We start from the raw sequence: 22834 nt of genomic DNA on the forward strand, positions 1-22834 counted from the left end.
GGAGTATTTGAAGTAATTACTAGACTACTCCAACTGGGTTGAAACACCTTGAAACTTGATCAAAGACAAATAGAGATAAGACAGCAGCATAAGTGTAGTAAATCAGCTTGTGGTACTGTATTCCATGGTCTAAAAATATCAGTTGTTTGAAAAAGAAGTATATTCATCAGTTACACAGTACTTGGCATATATAATGCATTTAATAAGTGCGAAAACAGGCGGAATATTTCTTAGTTCTTGCAGTTAATATCATGGAAGACAATTGTGAGAGGGCCTTTATGATACTGAAATAAAATGCTGTTGGAACAAAACTTCACAGCAATTCCTGCTTTCTTTCTTTCTTCCTTGTTTTTTTGTTTTGGTTTTTTTTTGGTTTTTTTTTGCTGAGGCTGGGGTTAAGTGACTTGCGCAGGGTCACACAGCTAGGAAATATTAAGTGAATGAGGCCAGATTAGAATTCAGGTTCTCCTGACTTCAGGGCTGGTGCTCTATCCACTGTACCATCTAGCTGCCTCTCAATTCCTGCTTTCTCGGAAAAACATAAGCCTTGCTGAGTATTAGGAGAAGAAATGTGAAGTAATGTGCTTTTTTATAATAGGAATGGTGAATTAAAGTAAGCACTATTTAGTTTTGAATAATAGAAATATACAATAAGTTGAGATAGAATTTCTAGAAGATCCCACTCCCTTGATTTAGAAAAAATTAGTAGTTAACAGTTTAAGATAACTACAGCAAGACTTAAGCTGGAATAGCGTTTCTTGAAATTAAACCACTGATGTTTTATGTAATCACCCATATATACTGTTCCCTTTAATATCCAACTATATTAAAAAACAAAACAGTATTTTAATGGAGGGTAAAGAGACAGTTTTTTAAAATGTCTTCCAGGAATACTATTCCAAGAGTAATGAACTGGTAACATTTTAAGAATTACAATCTTTTGGTATATTTGTCATATACGTTATTTTCCCTGTACTTAAAGATGTTATTACGGAAACTCAGGAAATTAAATTTCTATTTTTCATAGAAATCAATACTTATACATCTCTAAAAGATTTTCATTTCATTAGGATTTATTTTAGAGCATTTTCAAAGCAAGTGTGTGGATTCTATTCAGTGCTGTGCTTTTTAAAATCTGAGTAAAATACTATATAGCACTTAAATATTGATTGCATGAATGAAATTCAACTCTTTTCTACTTACAATGCACAAACATTTCATTTCTAGTTGCATTTATTCTTTTTAAAAATATTATTTTTGCTTAGGGTTGATGGTGCATGTTGATAAAAGAATTACACTGGCTACCTTCAAACAACAGTTGGAACCCTTTGTTGGAGCTCTGTCTTCTCACTTCAAAGTTTTTCGAGTCTATGCCAGCAATCAAGAGTTTGAAAGCATCCGACTGAATGAAACGCTTTCGTCATTTTCAGATGACAACAAGGTTAATGAGAATAGTTTTTATTATTAGAAACGGATTTTAGTAATTGATTTAAAAGCATCATTTGCTCATTTCCTCATAAACTGAAGTTGAATGCCTTGAAGATATAATTCTGCTTTAGTGGCAGCTAAACCCTGAGTCCCTTTTTTTTTCATTGCCTTTGTTACTATCTATCTGACAAATATTATTTTTGACTTGTAGATTACAATTAGATTGGGAAGAGCACTTAAGAAGGGAGAGTACAGAGTCAAAGTGTACCAGCTTTTAGTAAATGAGCACGAGGTAAGGAACATTTTTTTTTAAATCGCAGTAAGATAACTTCTTGTGATTTTGAAACATTTATTTCAAACATTATGTGACTTCATGAGTGTGGAGACTTCCTCCATTTCAGATACCCACCTCTCTGTTACTTAGAATATAGTTTCAAAAGTTGTGACAAAATAAAGTCGTCCCCTGAAAGTAGTTCTTGAAGAGAGAAAAGATTTTACTTGGGGCTCCCCATCGTCTCTTGAGAAGAAACTACTTTTGATCTGTCTTAAAACCTTTTGGTTATCTAAGGTGGGTAGGATTCTGTGGAAGAGAGACTTCATGTAAGAAGATTCATATGATCTGTTTTTGATTTTTTTTTCTTTTACTAATTGTTTATTTTATTTGAATCTTAGCTCTTAAATAATGAACAAATACTTAAATTTCTGTGGAGGAAAACAGAATCCCTGCTTAAGAGGATTGTCATCTGGGACAATAAGACCCGAAAAGTAAATTCGTATAAGAGGGAAATAAAAGTGTGTACAACAATACAAGGCACATCTCAAAGCTGTCATTGTCTTGCTGATTTTCTCTTGATTGTTATGGGTCTCTAATTTGTATCTAGTATGGTTTTAATATTCTCAACATGTTTCCTTCCATTTGTTCTTTTTATTTTGTTATTTAAAATCTTGATCTTTATTCAGTATACAAGTATGATAGAGCACAATTGAATTCAAAGACTCTCTACCTTAAGGAATTCACCAATTCTTTTGCATTTGCAGCCCTGTAGGTTTCTGCTTGATGCGGTTTTTGCTAAAGGCATGACTGTTCGACAGTCTAAAGAAGAACTCATCCCCCAGCTCAGGGAGCAGTGTGGTCTAGAAGTCAGCATTGACAGGTAAAGGGCATCTGCACATTGCTCAGCAGGAGAATGGTTGCATAAATTAATTGTTTCCAGTTTTCTTCTCGGCTTGTCATATTTTTAAAGCCAGATGAGCTCAGAATTGTGGTGCTTCCATTTATTTAACAAGGACTGATTTTTGGCTATGAGGTGGCTCATTTCCTCCTCTGTAACATGAGGAAGATGGTCTTGGGCATCCCTGATGGCTTTCACAGCACTGCTTTTATTGAATCTGTTTGAAGGCACACTCAAGTCTTCAAAGGCAAGTATTAGGGATTTTTAGTACATCTTTCTGTGGCTTTTTCTCTTTCCTTCTCTACAGTGAACATTTTCTCTAGGCATCACATCAGTTTTTTAAGGTAAAAACTTTGAATGGAGAGAAGTTTAATATGTCTAAACACTTTTATAGGTTTCGTCTGAGGAAAAAAACATGGAAGAATCCTGGCACGGTCTTTTTGGATTATCATGTCTATGAAGAGGATATTAATATTTCCAGCAACTGGGAGGTTTTCCTTGAAGTTCTTGATGGTATTATGAAGAAATTATTGTTTTCAGAACCATTTTTAAACTAATAAAAACGACTTTTGATCAGACAATAAATAGGTGGCAAGTAGTATAGACATACTATTTGCATTACATTAAAATTAACTTTCTGAGTAAAAATATTAGATTCTCTCCTTTTTAGAAAAAATAAGAGCTAAACAATTGCAAGTACGTTTGACAGATATAATTTTATTTTTTTGATTGGAGCTATGGTTTTACAGTAGAGGGAACCTGGTAAGCAGCTCTGCCTATGCAAATCAGCGCCTACCGGGCAAGTCTTTTCCTTCCACATCTGTCAGGAGCCCTGAGAAGTGGAGTGACGTGTGCAGAATCTGACATGCTGGATGTATCTAATGTGTCTCTAACTGAGGACAGCTCTCCATCAGGGAGTTGGGCTAGCCTCAGGCACCTCACCCAAAGCAATATCAGGGCTCAGGACCTGAGAACTAAAAGGAAAATTGCTATTTGGGCCCATTCCCTTTGAAGTTTTCATTAGAACATCTTTATTAAGCACTTCTTGGGTATTCTTACCCTAGTCTGTAATGTGTTTATAGGGAATCAGAAAAAAGAGTCATGACTCAAGAGTGGTAGCAGTTAGGCAGGGCCCCATGGAGCAGGTGGCATTTGAGAAACCTTTGGGAAAAAATTGTTATTGATTATAAGGAGAATTGGTATTGGCCAGGGAGGGAAAAGGGCTGATACTATTTATGTCATCCTGGACACACTGTTACCCCTGGTGGGGGGGAGGGTGTGAGATGAAATTGTATAAGTTTCTGTAATTATGTGAGTTAAAAAAAAAAAAGACATACTCAGCAGTATCTGTTCTCTGCTTTTTGCCAGTTAAGTTTCTGACTTTTTAGAATTCCACTTTTCTTTGAACATTTTTGCCAAAATGTAGTGCTCTTTATCAAGAAGATAAATTCTTAATCTTGAATTTTTTAGGGGTAGAGAGGATGAAATCCATGTCACAATTAGCTGTGCTGGCCAGAAGGTGGAGACCAACAGAGCTGATACTGGACCCTTTCCAAGAAATAGTGTTGGAAAGCAGTAGCGTTGAAGAACTGAGAGAAAAGGTGAATTTCCTTTGTTAATCATGTACTCTTTCTTTTTTCTATTTTGGATGGGAGGTTTTGTTAATTTTGTAATTAATTTTTTTTTTGTTAATTTTTAAAGTTAAAGAGCTTTTCAGAAACAATTTCTTGTTGAAATGTGAACCTTATGATAGTCTTAACCTGACATATCTGTTTTGTTGTTGGGGGCGGGGGGGGGGGAGCTAATGGTTTTAATGGCTTTTTATCCACTACCACCAAGAGATGAGTTTCATTTTTGATTACTTGCTCTGATTTTCAGAATTGAGTCAATACTATAATAAAGTAGTACAGTGGTTTCTTATACATAGCACGTTTTCATATCATGAATTTTAATCTATTATGTACGTTGGGGCAGGAGGGACTTTATATTTCACTGAGAAAAATAATTCAACACAAATATGTTTCTTTGTGGTTCTTTACCCTTCTTCCCCGCCTCCCCCCAGCTCTGCGAAATCAGTGGGATACCTTTGGAAGATGTAGAATTTGCAAAGGTGAGATCAATATAATTATATATATATATAATTAGCTTGAAGGCAAATGTGTCTATTGGCATGATGTATTCATGGCCTGTGTTTTCTTCCTCAGGGAAGAGGAACATTTCCCTGTGACATGTCTGTCCTAGAAATTCACCAGGATTTGGATTGGAATCCCAAAGTTTCTACATTGAATGTGTGGCCCCTTTATATCTGTGATGATGGTGCGGTGATATTTTATAGGTAATGTTGATGGCATACTTGTTGACTCCAATAGGCAGGTAGACTACGAGCTTTATATTCAAAAAACCAAGTCCAGGTTAATGTGGATAGCTGTCTTTGTTAATTGTTTGCTGAAGGCAGGTTTTTATTAATCCCTTCTAGACTGTGTTTTATAGCTAGGCAGCCTGTGTGGCATACTTTATACCTACATCAATGACTGATCCTTTGACTTCTAACAGGAATCCTAGCATTTCCTGGTTAAATAAGGTAAGAAGTAACGAAGAAATACTGAATGGGAGAGGGAAGGGCCTGGAGGAAGTAAAGGAATGGTAACAAAGGAGGTGTTGGTTATTTCTCTTACTGAAGATTTTAGTCGTTTAAATACTATTTTTCAATTTATTAGCATTGTACAAACCAGCACAGTTGTTTTTTTTTTTCCTCATAGAATGTTAACTAATTGTTAACAGATGTGATTATTTGAATTTAGGGATAAAACTGAAGAATTATTGGAATTAACAGATGAGCAGAGAAATGAACTGATGAAAAAGGAAAGCAGCCGGCTCCAGAAAACTGGACATCGTGTAACCTACTCTCCTCGTAAAGAAAAGGCACTAAAAATTTATCTGGACGGATCATCAAATAAAGATTTGACTCAAGACTGATTCTTCTAGTGTAGCATTTTCCCTGGGGGATTTTTTTGTTTTAATTGGAAAGGTTTGCTACTACTGTGTAGTGCCATTATGGCAGGACACTCATTAGGGGTAAAGCAAAGACACCAGCACTGATTGGATGCCGTTTGCCAATCAGAAGCTCAGTGACCAGTGGGTCGCTGATTGAACTTGGAATCATGTTGTGCACTATAGTCAAATGTACTGTAAAGCTAAAAGGGATGTGCAAATAAAAAAAAAATTTAAAAAAAAAAACCCTATAACTAGGAAAGGGGGCGGGGGGAAATGGCGTGAACATTTATGAGGACGAAAATGTGCACATGGTAGCTAGTAAAACTAGCCTCAAACAGGATATTCATAGCTTAATAATAAAGCTGTGCAAAGGCCATGAATGAATGAATGATTTTCTTTGTTTCACTGATACACACATTACCTCATTGATTATTCGGAAATAAATGCAACTTGTATTAACTCGGAAGACAGCAAAAGTAGGAGCTGAAGACATAATGGCGTCATTATCAGAAGCAGCCGTAACAGTAAGAAGTGTGAAGGTGTTTTATTTGCTTGTTTTGGGGGTGGTGGTGGGTTTTGTTTTGTTTTTTTCCCCTAAGTGTTAGGAACATTATTCTCAAAAGTAATATCAGAAAGTTCCCATTAGAAAGTTCCCAGCAGGTGATGACTCAATTTACTACAGTATTGTAACTGTGATTGATTTTTGTTAGGTTTCAGATGTAGAAAAGAATTTCACTATTTCATTTAACACTGTAAATAAAATTTATCCTTACATTTATCAAAACTGCAGTTCAGATATTTCCCATGGCTGGTCTTTTCCCACATCATTTTTCATTGTGTACAGTTGTATACATTTGAAAGTATTGCAGTAGATTTAAATTTAATTCTCAGTCAGGTTTCACGATGCTGGGTCCTGTATTAATGAGGCTTTTCTATTCAGCTGCCCTTTTTTGTACATTTCATTTTTGAAGGCTTCAAGTTTGAATCTTCTAGAACCCTTGTAAGTCACACTTTAATTTTTGAAGTTGATTTATAGTAAAATGTAGTTTAACTTTTGGAAACATCTTAAAATCTTATAAAATAATCTTGCTAATAAGATCAGGTCATCATAAAGACAGATTCACTCAACATGAATTTGTTGTGAAGACTGTAGAATCAGCAAGTTTTTGCTTTGCTAAATAAAGATATCAATGAAAACAATTCTATAATTTTTGGAAATGTCATCTAACTTATAAAAATAAGTAAAAAGATTTCCATAGACTTTTTTCATGCCAGATGCTGTTTACAACAATGAACATGCCAATAAAACATTTGTTCATCCTGTTGTGTTTAGTTATTAAACTTTTGTGGATTTAGAACCTGGGTAGATGGCTGGATTTAATTTTGTTTAAATATGTGTTTTATGACATATTGTTTTCTTTTAAAAAAAATAAAAGATAATGGTTAAATTTATTCAGTACGTTATGTAGAAGAGGAAAACAATTTTTTCCTTGCATTAAAAGAGGACTTATCTTCTAACTACCCTGTTAATGTTTCAGAATTGAACATCATCTAAGGAATTAATTTCTTATGGTCGGAATTTTAGAACTCAAATTTGTGTCTCAGATAATTTAAGGCTTTGTCTCCCAACATGACTTTACAAGTATAGAATGTCAGAGAAAGCAATGAAAACGCTGAAAATCCAAAATTAAAAGTCACAATCAGTGACCTGCAATAGTGTGTGGTTTAGTGGGCCGGTGCCATCTGAAGTCAGCTCCTATTGTGGAGGATGAACGCGGTTTTGGAGGAAAGATCTGAAGTGCTACTGAACTTGGCTTTTTCAGTCAGTCATGGCAAGCATCAAGTTCACTGATAGGGACACTAAGTTTGTGGTCTCATCACCCGTGGAGGTCTGTGGCCTTCACTTGACCCCATGACTACAGAATTAGTTCCTAACTCTGGCAGTCTTGACAAAATGAAACAACAGTGGTACAACTTCTGAACATATTCACATAATCCCTGGCAGCAGTCATAGAAGTATCGCATCAGGATCATACAAAATGGGCCATTGTTACAGAATGTCATGGGCACAGTATTTTGAGAGGGACATTTCAATTCAATAAACATTCAGTGATCCTCTTGCCCTGCAAGAAACCAACTTTTGATCTTGGTTATTCCTGCTTTCCGCTTAATTCAGCCATGTAGAGGAGAAAATAGGATATGCAAAATACATAAGTGTTTTTAAAAAGGGAAAATAAGGTAACTTAGGAAGAAGCTGTTTGGAAGAGGTGAAAACCTAAGTGACCTTTAAATGAAGGACGCCAAGAAGTGATGGTGTATTCCTGAGATGTCTGTATGGAGGAGGGCAAGCTGAGTGCTCAGCAGATGTGACCCAAGGGCCCAAGTGGCAGCTGAGATGATCTGGGCCTCAGTGTAGGGAGCGGGGAAGCATTGAGGTTCCAGAGCGGGGAGACTGACTTGGTTGGACCAGAAAATCATTTGAGCAGGTGTGTAAGGAATAATTTGAAAGAAAAACAGGTGGCTCCAAGGAGGAGGGTGAGTGTGATTGAAGGCCACATGATCAGGCAGGGACAGGAACTGGACCTGAGGCTTCACTGGGGAAACGGCATCAGTGGAGAAAGGCCAAGTTAACGTTAATTGTATTTTTACTTTGTTAAGCATTTCCCAGGAGCACTGATGACACAGGAGTTTTTTGCAGGCCACTTGTCTAGGGCCCTGAAAGATTAGGCTCTTCTAGAACCAGTGTGGATCAAGTGTTCTTGGTGCTGCAGCCAGCAAATGTGGGGAGAAGGGCCTGCAGATGGCAGTGACAATGTGACAACCAAGTGGCTGTAAGGAAGGAAAAGAGGCAGACAGCCTTGCTGTCAGGACCTCGTGGGAGTGGTACAGATAGTGGTGGGAGCAGATGAAGAGATGAGGGCTGCCTGCAAGGGTCAGAGATTCCACTTTGACCAGAGGGGTCAAATTCAAGGTCAGGGAGGAAGGCTACCAAGCCATACACAGGAATATCTGCAGGTTCCGTGTTGACTTGGGAAATCACGTATTTAGCATGTTTTATTAAATGTTTCCAAATTACATTTTACTCTGGTTGAGTCTGTAAGTGGTGTGGGCTGAAGGTGACTAGTGTTTTTGACGTCTAAGACCATTGAGTCCAATCATTTTACAGATGAAGAAAGTGAGGTTGAAAGCGATTTAAATGATTTGATCAGGGTCACCTTGCTTGTGTCAGGATTGATTTGAATTCAGGTCTTCCCTGTTCCAATTCCAGTGCTCTGTCCAGTCTGTCATCTAGTTGTCACAAGAAGGAAGAGCCCTAACATGATTTAAGGAGTGGAAGAGGATGATGAGCCAGCAAGGGAAAAGAGAGAAAAGAAAAGTAGTGTCATGGAAGCCAAGGAGGAACCTGACTGCAACAAGTGCTAAAAGCTGCAGCAAGGTCAGAAAGGCCCAGGCTGAGTGGTAGGTTTTGTTTAGGAGAAAGGCAGTGAATTAATTTTTTGAGATAATTCCTAGCCATTTTTGTAGGGGGAGAGGCTAGTGATAGCGTCTCTAATCCATGGTTTTATTGGTATGGGGAACAGCACAGGAGAACATTCTATCTGTGCACATCTGCAGCATTTTTGCAGAGTTCCCTGGGTCACTGACAAGTTACTTTCCCTGAGTAGCAAAGCCATTGTGTGTCAGCAAGACCCAGTCTTCATTTCTCTACCACACTGATTATCATCTTAATAATCTAAGAATTGGTCTTAGTTTTTCATGAAAATTTTAAAATTTGGCATCAATCACAGTTGTCATGTTTAAAATAATGTTGCAATCCTGATGGGGCAGCAATTAGTCAACTCAGAACTTTCCATTTTATTAAGATTTGCTCGATGGTAACAATAATTTTATAAGTTGTAAATGTCCTAAATCATCCGTGGGTCTTGTTGGAGGGGAGGAGGAAGATTGTTTGTTCTTCATTTTCAAAAAGGACCAGTGACATCGTGAAGGTGATGTCTTGACTTGCAAGTAAATTAGATTTAAGTGAGGCAGAACTGCACAAAGTCAGCCTTTTGTTAGTGTTTGCAATTTACCTCAATCATATAGGGTTACTCGGACTAATGCCTTAAAAGAACTCTTGAAATACCATCTGCCCCTACCAGGAAGTTAGATGTACAGACAGTGAGAATGCATTACCAATGAATAAATATGCTTAAATTGAGAGTATTTAAGGGACATTTCTACAATTACATTTCATGGTCCTTCAAAAGTCACATATTCCCTTTCTCTAGTGCATTATTTACAGTTTTTTTAGTTTGTTTTGTGGAGCTGACTGAAGCTATTTTGGGCCACCATTTCCCCAAGTAAATAAATAAATGGGGGCAGTAATAGAGTATTGCCACTAATTGAGCATCTTTGTAGCTATACTAATAGGAAACATCCCCAAAAGACTTGAGATTTGCATAGCTGGATTCTTACTATAAAGAATACTCAGAAACTTCAGTTGTTGCCATTTTACCATGATTATATTTTCAAAATTACAAGGAATTCTGTACATGGCTAAAGTTCACTGTCCCTAAAGAACCATTGGGGAAAATTGTTTCCCTTTACAGCTCATCCTACCAAAATCTTTCAAACCAATTTAAAGGGAGGATATACCATTTCCCTGGGAGTCTTATATATTAAATGTTGGGGGTAATTTAAGCTGAGCAAGTGCAAAATAAGAATTCACTTTTATACCTGTAATTTTGAGTCATCTGGCCAAAAGCAAAGCAAGCCTAATTGTTTTTTCACTGCAACCTTTTTTTTTTTTTTTTGATCCAGATGTGTAAATTAACTGAAAACACACTGAAAAAGAATCCTCATCTGAACATGCATGAAGAATATTCCCTCAAAATATATTAGTTATTGAATTGCACTTCTATCCAACAGTGAATGTGCTTGAGGCCTATACAAGCAAGACAATATACACAAAATTACAATTGTAAAAAGACTAGATTACAAAGCTGTCCCTTTTGGTTTAAATCTCATCTACATAAAACAGATCAGAGGTCACAGCAGGCTCATCTAGAGAGATTTCTGAAAGATCTCTCTCCAAGTTTTCCAGTTCCCTACGGACTTCTCGGACAAGATCTCCATCTTGCTGGTCCTCAATAATTTCTCCAGGCAGCAAGCTGAATAGAAGGCCCTCATTGGTCATTGCATGCTCTTTGTCTTCATGCCTTGTTTTATTGAAGGATAGTTCGCACACATACACCAAGCTGTGCCTAGAAAGCAAGCAGCTAAGTTTGGTCACAATTCCCCAGTGACTATGTTAACCTTTTGTTTAGCACTTTAATGGAGACCAGCTCCCAACTCAGAAGCAGCAATATGGTTCTAGTTTTCAGCTCTGCATCCATAGCTCAAGCAAGATTATCCAAAACAAGGACGCAAGGGCTACTGCAGGCATTTTCAAAAATATATTTTCTCTCTCCATGCATGGAAAAACCCAAGGAGCACCTGACATATTCAATTGATCTGAATCAGTAATTACATTTACTCACTCTCCATACTGGTTCAATAATCAAACTACCCATTGGATGGATATATCTCACTTGAGGTTGGCAAAGCACTTTTACATGTGTTATCTCACTTGATTTTGCTATAATTATCATGATTTTATAGGCAAAGAAACAGACCGAAAAAAATAATTTACTCAAAGTCACACAGCTAGTAATTGTGACAGGATTTAAATTCAGTTCTTCCAGATTCCAAGTCCAGTGCCCTATCCATTGTGCCAAAATTAGAATCATAGATTTAGAACCTGAAGAGATTTTAGCAGCCATTTGGTCCAACCTCTTCATTTTATTAAAGAAACAGGGAGACTTGGTGCTGACCCAATGTCACATGGGTAATTAAGTCAAATCTGCTTCTTTGGCTCCACAGTCCATGCTCTGGAAACAATACAGTGGAAATACTGTACCATTGAGAAATGTAAAGGACTGGTATGTAGGAGACACATCTGTCTTACACTGCTTGGCCCCAATGGGCAGAATTATTGTCAGAGGGAGACATGTCCTCATTATTGGGGATAACTTCCTACTCGTCCAAACTTTCACATTGTAAAGGGCTGCCATATGAGGAAGACTCTTGCAGTGTCCATCAAAGATTAGATAGTGTCATAGAAGTTAATGGGGTTGATGTAGAGGGTCTTGATTTTCCTTCCAACTTTTAGATTCTGAGGTTTTGAAATTAGCAAAGTAACACTTAGACCTGGATCCAAAAAACTGAAATAAGATGGCCCTGTGAGATGTGCTGGACCTAGTGGTATGTTCTGGTTGAAGGAATGGTTTTGTTTTGTTTTTTCTGAAAACTCACCTGTGTGGCTGGCAGATTAAACCAGTGGCACAAGGGCATCGGTCCAGTGCCCCATCGGGCTCCAGCTCCCATGTGATGAGATCCAGCAGTCTATTAGAAGGGTCATGGCAAGGTTCGCCCTCCACTGGCAGTGGTGTGCACACTGGAAACAGGAGCCCTGCAAGAGGGCAACAAACTCTTACTGGACTTTTCTCTGAGCTACATGGAGGATACAGAAGAAATATCATGTGTCCTTACCCTTAAGCTTACCCCGGGAGTTAAAAAAGAGAGAGAGATCTACTTTCATTGCCTCTACTTGCTCACCTCCTACTCCTACTGATCCTAAATAATTAGTAGTGCAATAAAATGCTTCACTTTATATCCCATTGCAGTCTGCCTTTCAACTTTATTACTCAACTGAAACTGCTCGGTTCCAGGTTACCAAGGATATCCCAAATGAGGATGTATGAGTCTTAAAGGCAGGGACTGTCTTATACTTTGTACTGCTTTGCTTATATTAAGAATTTTATATTCCTTTTCTTTCTTGATCTGTGCAACATTTGAGAATGCTAGTTTAATCTCTCTGCTCCTATGACCTAGATTCTCTCTCCTCCCTAAATTTTTGTGGTACTCTTTTCTCACGATTGCTTCTTCATTTTCTTTGGTCATCATGTCCCACCCCTTACACATAAATACATCCTCGAGGCTCCTATCTTTTTTTTTTTTTTTTTGAGGGGAGGGGGGAATGAGGCAATTTGGGTTAAGTGACTTATTCAACCTTAGTGAGTATCTGAAGCCAGATATGAACTCAGGTCCTCTAACTCCAGGTATCCACTGTACCATCGAGCTGCTCCCCCCACCCCACTCTTTACAATCTGTGAGCTTTTAAGCTCCCATGGCTTCAATCATCACTATCTCTATGCAAATAATTTCCATTTTGACCTCTCAATGGAATATCCTATAATCATTTCAAACAACATATCCAAAACAGAACTTCCTGCCCCTCAAAACTGATCTCTTCCAAACTTCCCTATTTTGTTGAGAGTACCATCGGTCACTCGTGTTCCCAATCTCAGAATCACCTTTGATTTCTTACTCTCATACAGCCAAATTGCCAAACCTTAACAATTGCTTTTACCTCTACAATATATCTCACATCTTTCCCCTTTGTCCTATCCGTAGGTATCCTTCCACCTCAGATGCTATTACTTCTCCCATGCACCACTGCAACAATCACCTTGTTGCCCTCCCAGTCTCCCATTCCTTCCCTGTCCAAACCACCCTCTATACAACAGCCAGACTGATATATTTAGCACAACTTCAACCATGTCTCTCCTATGCATGAAAACCACTTTAATTGTTCCTTTTTGCCTGTGAGATAAAATACAAATTCTTCTGTGGCTTTTAAGTGCTTAAAAATATGGCTCCAGCCTTCTCTTTTGGGCTTCTGGCACCTGTTTCTCCATACATTCCATATTCCAGGCAGACTGGCCTGTGAATTACTTCTGATACATTGACATTGTATTCCTATTTCTATCACCTCCCTCATTTCCTTCCAAGCTCAGTTCAAATGTTACCTTCCATAAGAAACATCTCTCTCAGATGTTAATACCCTTCTCTACTTTGCATATATTTTGCATCCAATTTTCTATATTTTGTTTTTGTTTTCCCAAATAAAATGTCTACTCCTTGAGGGAAAAGACATGTCTTTATATTCCCTGAACCTATAAATGCTTATTGAGCAAATGATGAAAAAAATCAGTCAATCACATGACTTGCTGTACTTTGCTATTTCTGGAACCTGAATTAAAATAGAGCAAAAAAATATATATATCTTAACGACTTTTAAAAATTACCCCAATTTTTACAACTCTGAAATCACTACTATAATGATTTTCTTGCTCCTCTATTCTCCTGAGGATGGGAGTGAGGAGATTTGGCTCTTAGAAAAAAATGTACTTACTCAGCTCAGAATTATTCTTTCTATTTTGATACTAAACTAGGGATTTCTAGGAAGGAAAATTTTAGTACATCAGCTCATGTTCTTCTGAGGAAGTCCCTGAAGTCTTTGCTTCCAGACCTCTAGACAAATGACACATACACACACACACACACACACACACATGATTTGGCTTGTATTGCTTGGCTCCCTAAGAGAAAACTAGGAATAATAGGGAGAAATTGCCAAGAAATAGATTTTAGAATTCAAAAAGACATTTCCTAAAAACTTAAAATGGATCGCTTCAGGAAACAGTAGGTTACCTATCACTGGAGTGTCCAGGATATTGTAGGAATTCCTTAGCATTCTTGATTTAACTAGATGCCCTCAGAGAAAAGACTGGTAGGGGGAGAAATATAGTAGACAACTTCCATTATTGCTGGCATGCAAAAAGGGATTAAGTTTGCTTCGCTTGACCCCAGAGGGAAATACTAGGATCAATACATTGAGAAAAATATTCTCACATTTAGTTCCATCCAAAAATGGAGTGGAATACCTCAGTCTTTCCTCAATGTTTCAGGGATAACCAGGAATATTGTGGAGTAAATTGTTGCTCAGGTACAAATTGGATTAGATAGTTAGGGTCCCTTGAAACTTTGAGATTTTGTGGTTCCAGAAATAGTCTTGTTGCTTATATCCTATTGCCTGATACTGCCTTATTGAAATAGGGCTTCTTAGACCTACAGAAAACAACTCAAATGGCTGAGAGAAGAAACCACCTACCTTTCTGAAAAGCACAGCACAGACCAGGCTGGCAGCCTTGCTGGTTGTCACAGATGGTCCCATTACTACCTTTTGAAGCATCTTTTACACAATGACCCCAGACACAAAGCTGGTCTCCACAGCATTCACTATCTCTTGAGCAGAGCTTGAGAAAAGTACAAAAAAAGGGGGGGAAACCATGAAATGAGGGCCCTTAAGCCTGGATAGAAGTTAGGACAAGACAGAGATAGGGAAACTGGGTGGAACTAATGAGTTAATAGTAAATGGCAAGACTGAGCTCACTCCCAAAGGCATGGGAAATTCTGGGTATAAAACCAACAGTGAACAATAAATTTGGATTGGGAGAGAGGCTCACCTTAGAAAAACCTAATGTATCACATTAATGATTTTGCAGAGTAGCTCAACTAGTTATTCACATTACAAACTGATTATTTGAAGAAATAACAAAAAAAAGAAATAGCAAACTCAGCTTATATAATTTAACTTTGAAATTTTGCTAAGGTCAAAATAGCCATGAATTCGAATTCAGAGGTCCTGGGCCTATATTTAGGCACTACCATTAACTATAATGTACTGGAAAAAATAATTTCTTTTTTTTGAATATCAGTTGCTTTATCTATAAAATGAAGACTATCTCACAGGATTGATTTGAAGAAACTGCTTTGTAAAAAGCAAGTGCTATGTAAATGAAAGTTGCATAGTAGTCTGTAAATCCTCAAACTGCAACCACTAGGGTAAGGATTCATTATTCAACAAAAACTTCAGGAAAAACTAGAAATCAGTCTCGCAGAAATTAAATCTCCCACCAAGATTTCATGCCATATACCATAATAAGCTCCAAATAAATATATGACATAGGTATCAAAATCATAAACAATATGGAAGAGCAAGTAAAAAAATCTATGAAGGAGGGGAAAATTCTTGATGAGTCAAGGGACAGAAAGGATTATAAAAGATATAGTAGCCAATTTTAATAACATTAATTTGTACAAACCAAAATAAGACATAAAAATGAGAAGAAAAGAAATTAATTGGGGAAAAATCTTTGTAGCAAGTTTCTTTGTTAAAAGGTCTCATTTCTAAGCTATATTAGAAACTGATTCAAATATTGAAGAATGACAATCATTTCCCAATAAATTGTCAAAGGCTGCAAAAAGATAGTTATCAAAGGAAAAAAAAATCAAAATGTCAAACATTGTGTTAAAAAATGCTTCAAATCACTAATAATTGGGAAGATGCAAATTACAACTCTGAAATTCCATCTCATATCTATCTTATTAGCAAAGGTGCCCCCCCCCAAAAGAATAATAACAACTTTTAGAATGGCTATAAAAAGGGAGGAAAATCAGTGCACCAGAGATAGAATTATCAATTGATACAGACATTTTGGAAAGCAATTTGGAACTGTCCCATTAAATTCATTAAACTGTAATGTACTCATTGATTCAGTGATACCATTAATAAGTCTATACCCCAAAGATATCAAAGAAAGAAAAAAAAAAAAAGAAACTAAGTATGCAAAAAAAAAAAGTATTTATATCAGTTCTTTCTGTTTGGAGGAAAGAATTGGAATTAAAGGCAATTTTCATCAGTTACAATGGCTGAACAAATTTTTGTATATGAATGTAATGGAATATTATTGTGTGATCAAAATAATAAAAAAGATGATTTCAGAGAAAATGATGCAGAGTGAAGTGAGAATCGAACAATCTGTACAATAATAACATTATAAAACAAGAATAATCAACAAAATGGCCAACCAAAATTCCAAAAGACTAATGATAAAATATTCTACCCACCTCCTAACAGTGAGATGATGGATTTAGGATACCAAATGATACACAATATTCTGCACCTAGCAAAGATGTGGACTTATTTTGCTAGACTATACTTGTTTGTTAAAAGAACTGCATTCTTTATTGGGGAGGCAAGCAGGTAAGGAGATTTAAGAGAGATGGGGGATCTAGTGATGATGTTGCCAAAAAAAAAAAAAAAAGAAGCAAAGAAGGGACATTAAAGTAGTTTTTAAAATGCATGAGAAAGCACAGAAGAAAGCTCCTAAGGAATAGAAAAACAGGACAGTTTTGAAAGTAACAAGATGAATTTATTATATATTTTTTAAAAAGCAAATTGTATATAATAGAGAATCTTTCTCTTATTTTGTATATGGCATTTGGGGAAGAGAGTATTAAATTCAGAATAATATTTTGTTCAAGAAATGGGAATTATTGTTTTTGTTAATATTGTATAATAAGTATTTAGTAAGTATAATTTAGTAAGAATTTCTTATTAAGTAATGTGTTCTTATTTCCCAAACATGTCTAGTATATTAATGAATGTATTTATCCCTATGTTATTGGCAAACGACTGATTACTCTCTACATATCTAAACAGTGTTCAGGGGCGTTTCTCTACAAGACCCTCCTTTCTCCAACTCAAGTTAAAGGCTAAAAGTTTAAAGTAGGAATGAATAGCCCCACAAATCTCCAATCTAGTTAGAATGCAGAGGTGCTACTGGTCCTCCCCACCTTGATATTCCAGTGAAGAAGGAGTCTGTATCATTGGAAATAGACAGGATTGGATTTAAGAGTTTTCTCTGCAGACTTATTTCTCCCATCATCTGATAGATCCCCCAAAAATGGTTATTTTTGGTATTTCCAGGAATATTAAGAGTTGTGGAGTGCTCACTGGGCAGTGTGCACAGGATTTTGGAATTGTGGCATTTTCCTAAGTGGATGGACCCTGGAGAGCCAGAAGGGGCCAGTAACAAAGTCAGACTCTGAGGCTTCTGCACAAAGATTTCTAAGAGAGCAAGATCAGGGGAACTGTCATTGTCAGGTCTTTCTAGAAGTTGGGTACTTACTGTTTCTTGGTTCTTACAGAGTTCACAAGTATATTCAAAACTGGAAAACTGGCAGTATCTTCCTGTCCCACAATCCTCATCAATGATACACTCCTACAAGGGGAAAGAAACATTGTTAAATCAGGAAACAAAATGGCTCTCATCACCCAGGCTGGGTTTTTAATTGATTTGTTGCTAAAAGACATCCAGGAAGAAAAGGCTTTTGTAGCAATTATATATACACATTAGTTTGTCTCATTTGAGACTCAGAACAAAGCTATGAGGTAGATGCTACCTTTATGCCCAGTTTATAAAACTTGGAAACGGAGACAGATGTGATCTTCCTAGGTTTTCAAAGGTAGGATTTGGGTGTAATTTCTCCTGACCCCACGTCTAGAATTCTTCCTTCTATACCTTGTGAATAAAAGTACTATCAACCAAGCTCTTTGAAAAATCTATAATGACATTAGTGTATTTAAAATAATCACCCGTACATGCTAGTGAGTAAATGGATGAAATTCTACTGTGGACAGAACTCTGTGATCCATGCTGGGGAGGAGATCGAGTTTAGACAAAACATGGCTTATTCTCCACTTCCAGAGATCTTTTGTGCATTTACTTTTCAACACTTATATCTCTTTCCCAGTACAGGTCTTGGCACTTTTTATGGCTTTGTAGAATTGAAATTAAATTGAGCTTTGAATAGTAGGAAGACATAATGAATCTAGTCAACTACAGTGTAAACTAATACACGTTAAGTGCCTAAGAAGAGTCGCCCAAGGTTCTATGTAAGCTCACTGCCAACAGGAACCACAAAAGGTTTCCTGGAGGAGGCAGCATTGGGGGCAGACCTTCAATGATAGGGAGAAATTCAACAGTATGAGGGGACGGCATTTCAAGCAGGTGGAACAGTGTGAGCAAAGGCACAGTAAAAGGGCAGCACTGAAAGGCTGAAGAGGGATGGGATTTGGCTAGAATGTTTTTTTGTTTGTTTTTGTTTTTTGCTGAGGCTGTTGGGGTTAAGTGACTTGCCCAGGGTCACACAGCTAGGAAGTGTTAAGTGTCTGAGACCAGATTCGAACTCCGGTCTTCCTGAATTCAAGGCTGGTGCTCTATCCAATGCGCCACCTAGCTGCTCCCAATAAATTACATTTTAAAATGAAATCAATATGTATTTTGAAGGAATCCTTAGTATGGATTAGGGGTTCCACTTTATTTTTTATTTTTTTTATTTATTTTTATTTATTATAACAATGATTTGGAATACTTGAGTGGTATCAGCTTGGAAGGGTCTTCAATGCCTTCCAGCAAATGTCCTCATGCTGTATCCTCAAAAAAGCACTCTGCTACTGGATGCTCCCCAAATTTGATGACATTGTTTGGTTTGTCATCCCTTTGCCTTGTTTTGATATTTTATTAGTTCCTTTTTTTTTCTTTCTTTTATCTATCTACTTAATTCTTCTTCTATTTCTTTCCCTTTCAGTTAAGTAGGCAAGGAAAATGCCTTTGCTTTTCCTTCCTTTTTAACTTGTTGGTTTTTTAAATTTCATTTGTCTAAACCTTTTCCTTAAATAAAAAAAAAAGCATTTCTCATCCTCATTCTCTTAATAATTTACCATCTCTTTCAAACTTTTATCCCTTAATTCATGACTATTAATCTCTATATTCTTCATGGAATTAAAACATCTAAGATACCTATTTTAAGTTCCCTATTCTAAATATTCACTGACTTATAAATATTGCTCTCAGACCCCCTTTTTTTTCCTGTTGTGTCACTTACTGTTGGAAATACCAGATGGAGGGGATACTGCCTCCTGGTAGGAATTTCCCATGTCTCTCAGTGTACAGTTCATTATTAACCTTTGCCCTCCCTTTAGTAATTTCTTCCCCATTTGCCATGAACTCTTATCCCTGGGACTTCCCACACTTCTGGATGTAAGTTGTCCCAGGAGTCCCAATTCTTCTTACCCTAAGGCAGTATAGGTGGTATCTCTAAGCACCAAATTCCTGAGATTATTCCCACCCTACATCTCCATCTCTCTTTATGGATCATGTCTCTTCCCCCATCAATCAATAGTACTCCATCCCTCCACTGACACAAGATTTCCTCTTTCTTTCTCCCTTTTTCAATCCCTCCTTTCACACACTCTCCTGTAGGCTCTCTTTTTCCTGTGAGACTACAGGAATTATTTCCTTTTATAAAAAAATTATTTATTTAAAACTTAAATACAAAATAGAAAGAAAAAGCAGAAAAGGAAAAAAAGATCATTGTCATGTGTGCAGCAGAATATACAGAGGATTAAAAATCTGAGACAATAAACTTTCATTTCAAAAAAGGCTATACATATTAGGTTCAGTTGTTCATCTTTTCACTTCCCTATAAATTTTCTTTTGTTTTCTGCTGTGCAATTTTTGCTTTATTCTTTTTTCCCCTTTCTTCCTCCCACCTCCATATGTACAAATACATATACATAGATATCTCTAATCCTATACATATATACGTTCATATACATCTCTGCAAGACTGTACTATACTTGTTTGTCTTCTGTTTTCCTGAAGATGGATAACATCAGCCTTCATAATAAGTTTGAGTATTTCCTTATGTAAATTATTTTAAATAGTCTAAAACAATATTAAATAACATAGATGACATTGTTGTTTCCCTATTTTTCTCTTTTGATTAAATCTATTTTAGATTTAATTTTTTCTTAGATAAAATATTACTACCCCTGCTTTTTATTTTCCTAATAAATTTTACTCCCTTTCATTATTAATCTTTGATTTTAGTAGAGTTCAATATATATTCTGCTCTATCTTCCTCCTTTCTCCTTTTTTGGTGCCCTTCTGTAATTCAGTCTGACAAAAATATTGATTCATCTCTAGACAGATTATTCAAGATGTTCCAGACTTCTTCCTCTACCAACACTTTTATTTGCCTTCTGTTTTCACTCTTGTCTCCTTGTGCAATTTTAGAAAGAAATCTCTTAATGGTCTCTCTGTTATTATTTTGTTGTATTTGTTTACCTTTCTTGTATTGCTCTTAACTGGGGTGTTTAAGAAGCAAATAATTTGTTGAGATCTGCTTTTCTTTCTAGAGAGAAAACTTTATTTTCCTCCATTGCTCACCTTCTGACTACTTTCCTTTTGCTGACAGTTTTCTTGGAGTGGAACCCATTTGCTCCTATGTTAGGCAATTCAGGTTTCACTACCCTTAGTCCTTGCCCCAAATGACTTGTGAGAATTGACTCCAAGAAGACAGACTCTTTTCTTCAGCCTTGGTGGAGTACCAATCACATATATGTTCTGCCTCAGTTTCCTCAATTGTTAGCTACAGCACAGAGTACTGCCCCAGGGGGAGGGGAGGGAAGAAAAGCTCCTGCCTTTTTATTTTCCATGGCACTAGGAAAAGAGTTATAATCTGCTGCAAGCCTATAGGTCAGTTTATGCATCCCTGTCCTTGTAGTGGGTGACAATGGAGGGGTGTTGAGTGAGCTTCTTAGGAGTTTGGGGATTGGCCTTCTCTGTTATTAGTTAATTGGGCTTTTACCTCATTTAGGTTGTTGGTGACCTTGACTGTAGAAGTAGCTAAACTTGCTTTATCCCTTGAGCATAATTTCTATTTTGGTATGGTGTAAGAAGCCATGAGGATAGGGAAAAATGTTTAGTCTTCCATCTCATTCATCCCATCAGATAATATAATTTGGTAGACCATGGGATGCCATTAAAAGTTTTTGAGCAAAGGAGTGATATGTCCCTTCTCTGTATAAACAAACAAACAAATTGTGCCCTGTTGTGTGTTTAAAGGATGTGTTTAGATCTAGAAAGAGAAAAAGAGGGAAACAGAGGTAAGGGGAAGAGGCAAATTATCTTTTAGAAATAGAATCCACAGGAACTTGTAATTGGTAATGTGAGCACAGGGAATAAAAAAGGGAACAGAAATAATTCTGGTAATTCATGAAATAAAGAATTGTTCATTCTGGCAAGTAGGAGATGATGTTTCACCCACTTCATCAAAAGCACCCAATACCATGGCCAGCATATGACCGGCCTTTCCTTGAGGTCCCCAAAAGCTTCATTCAGGGACCAACTTGCACCATCAGGATCTAGCAATTTACTTTCCAGTGCGTCTGATCTTAAAGGCCCAATTGGTATTTTCTCAAGTGTTCTTCCCTAACAGCATCCAGACAACAGAAAACCAGGACGTTGGAGCCAAAGAATAGAGGGGCTCACGATGTTCACGCTGTATTTAATCCCTCTCCAAAGCTATTCTTCAACCACAAGGAGACATCTAGTTGGAGAACATTTAGTCTGATTCTATCACATTACAGATAAAGAAACATAAGCCCATCAAGGAGAACTGACCTACTTAAAGTCACACAGAAAATTAATGGCAAATATGGTCTCACTAATGCATTGTTGGTGTTGTGAATTGATCCAATCATTCTGAAGAGCAATGTGGTACCTTGTTCAAAGGACTTTAAAACTGTATATCCTTTAATCCAACAATACCACTGCTAGTTCTATATCCAAAAAAAGGAAAAAGACCTCTTTGTACAAATATATTTATAGCAGCTCTTTTTGGGTAGCAAAGAATTGGAAATCAAAAGGGATGCCCATCAAGTGGGGAATGTCTGGATAAGCTGTGGTATACGTCTGTGATGGAATATTATTGTGCTATAAGAAAGCAAGGCAGGATGATTTCAGAGAAAAAAAAAAAAACTTACATGAACTGATGCAAAGTGAAATGAGCAGAGCCAAGAGAATGTTTTACACAGTAATAGCAATATTGTAAGATGAAGAACTGTGAATGACTTAGCTGTTCTCAGCAGTACAGTGATCCAAGACAATCCCAAAGGACTAATGATGAAATATGCTATATTCCTCCAGAGAAAGACCTGATATTTTCTCAATACACCTGAAGCATATCTTCTTTTTTTCTTTTTTCTTCCTTTCTTTCTTCCTTCCTTCTTCCTTCCTTCTTTCCTTCCTTCCTTCTTCCTTCCTTCCTTCCTTCCTTCCTTCCTTCCTTCCTTCCTTCCTTCCTTCCTTTCTCTCTTTCTTTCTTTCTCTTTCTTTCTCTCTTTCCTGCTTTTTTTCTTTCTGAGTCTTCTTGTACAAAACAACTAATTCAGAAATGTTTTTACATGATTATACATATAAAACCCATATCAGACGTCTCAGGGAGTGGGAAAGGGAACAAGGAAAGGAGTGATAGATTTTAAAACTCAGAACCTTATAAATACATCAAAAATGCTTTAAATATAATTGGAAAAAAATAAAAGATTATTAAAGAAGAAGGAGGGGTGAAAGAGGAAGAGGAGGAGAAGGAAGAGGAGGAAGAATACTAAGAGAAGGAGTTTT

At 36.9% G+C, this 22834-nt stretch overlaps 2 protein-coding genes across 7 annotated transcripts in view; one reads left to right on the forward strand and one right to left on the reverse strand.

Annotated features, from left to right (window-relative positions):
* Positions 1–5970, forward strand: part of USP47 (ubiquitin specific peptidase 47) — an 89269-nt gene extending 83299 nt beyond the window's left edge. For 5 of the 6 annotated variants that reach the window (XM_074276785.1, XM_074276781.1, XM_074276782.1 and 2 more), the window contains 8 exons: positions 1266–1441; positions 1640–1720; positions 2467–2582; positions 2995–3113; positions 4071–4201; positions 4663–4710; positions 4805–4935; positions 5402–5970. In XM_074276785.1, coding sequence (XP_074132886.1) covers positions 1266–1441; positions 1640–1720; positions 2467–2582; positions 2995–3113; positions 4071–4201; positions 4663–4710; positions 4805–4935; positions 5402–5576 — 977 coding nt within the window. In that variant the 3' untranslated portion in view covers positions 5577–5970. The remainder of the gene's footprint in view (positions 1–1265; positions 1442–1639; positions 1721–2466; positions 2583–2994; positions 3114–4070; positions 4202–4662; positions 4711–4804; positions 4936–5401) is intronic. The other variant, XM_074276784.1, reaches the window with a different exon arrangement.
* Positions 5971–10080: 4110 nt separating this feature from the next.
* DKK3 (dickkopf WNT signaling pathway inhibitor 3) overlaps positions 10081–22834 on the reverse strand; it is a 64064-nt gene continuing 51310 nt past the window's right edge. The window contains exons 5-8 of the mRNA XM_074276786.1: positions 17495–17587; positions 14632–14776; positions 11931–12087; positions 10081–10840 (exon numbers count right to left, since the gene is read on the reverse strand). Coding sequence (XP_074132887.1) covers positions 10594–10840; positions 11931–12087; positions 14632–14776; positions 17495–17587 — 642 coding nt within the window. The 3' untranslated portion in view covers positions 10081–10593. The remainder of the gene's footprint in view (positions 10841–11930; positions 12088–14631; positions 14777–17494; positions 17588–22834) is intronic.

This window comes from Sminthopsis crassicaudata, chromosome 6, assembly GCF_048593235.1.
Source record: "Sminthopsis crassicaudata isolate SCR6 chromosome 6, ASM4859323v1, whole genome shotgun sequence".
NCBI classification, from domain to species: Eukaryota; Metazoa; Chordata; class Mammalia; order Dasyuromorphia; family Dasyuridae; genus Sminthopsis; species Sminthopsis crassicaudata.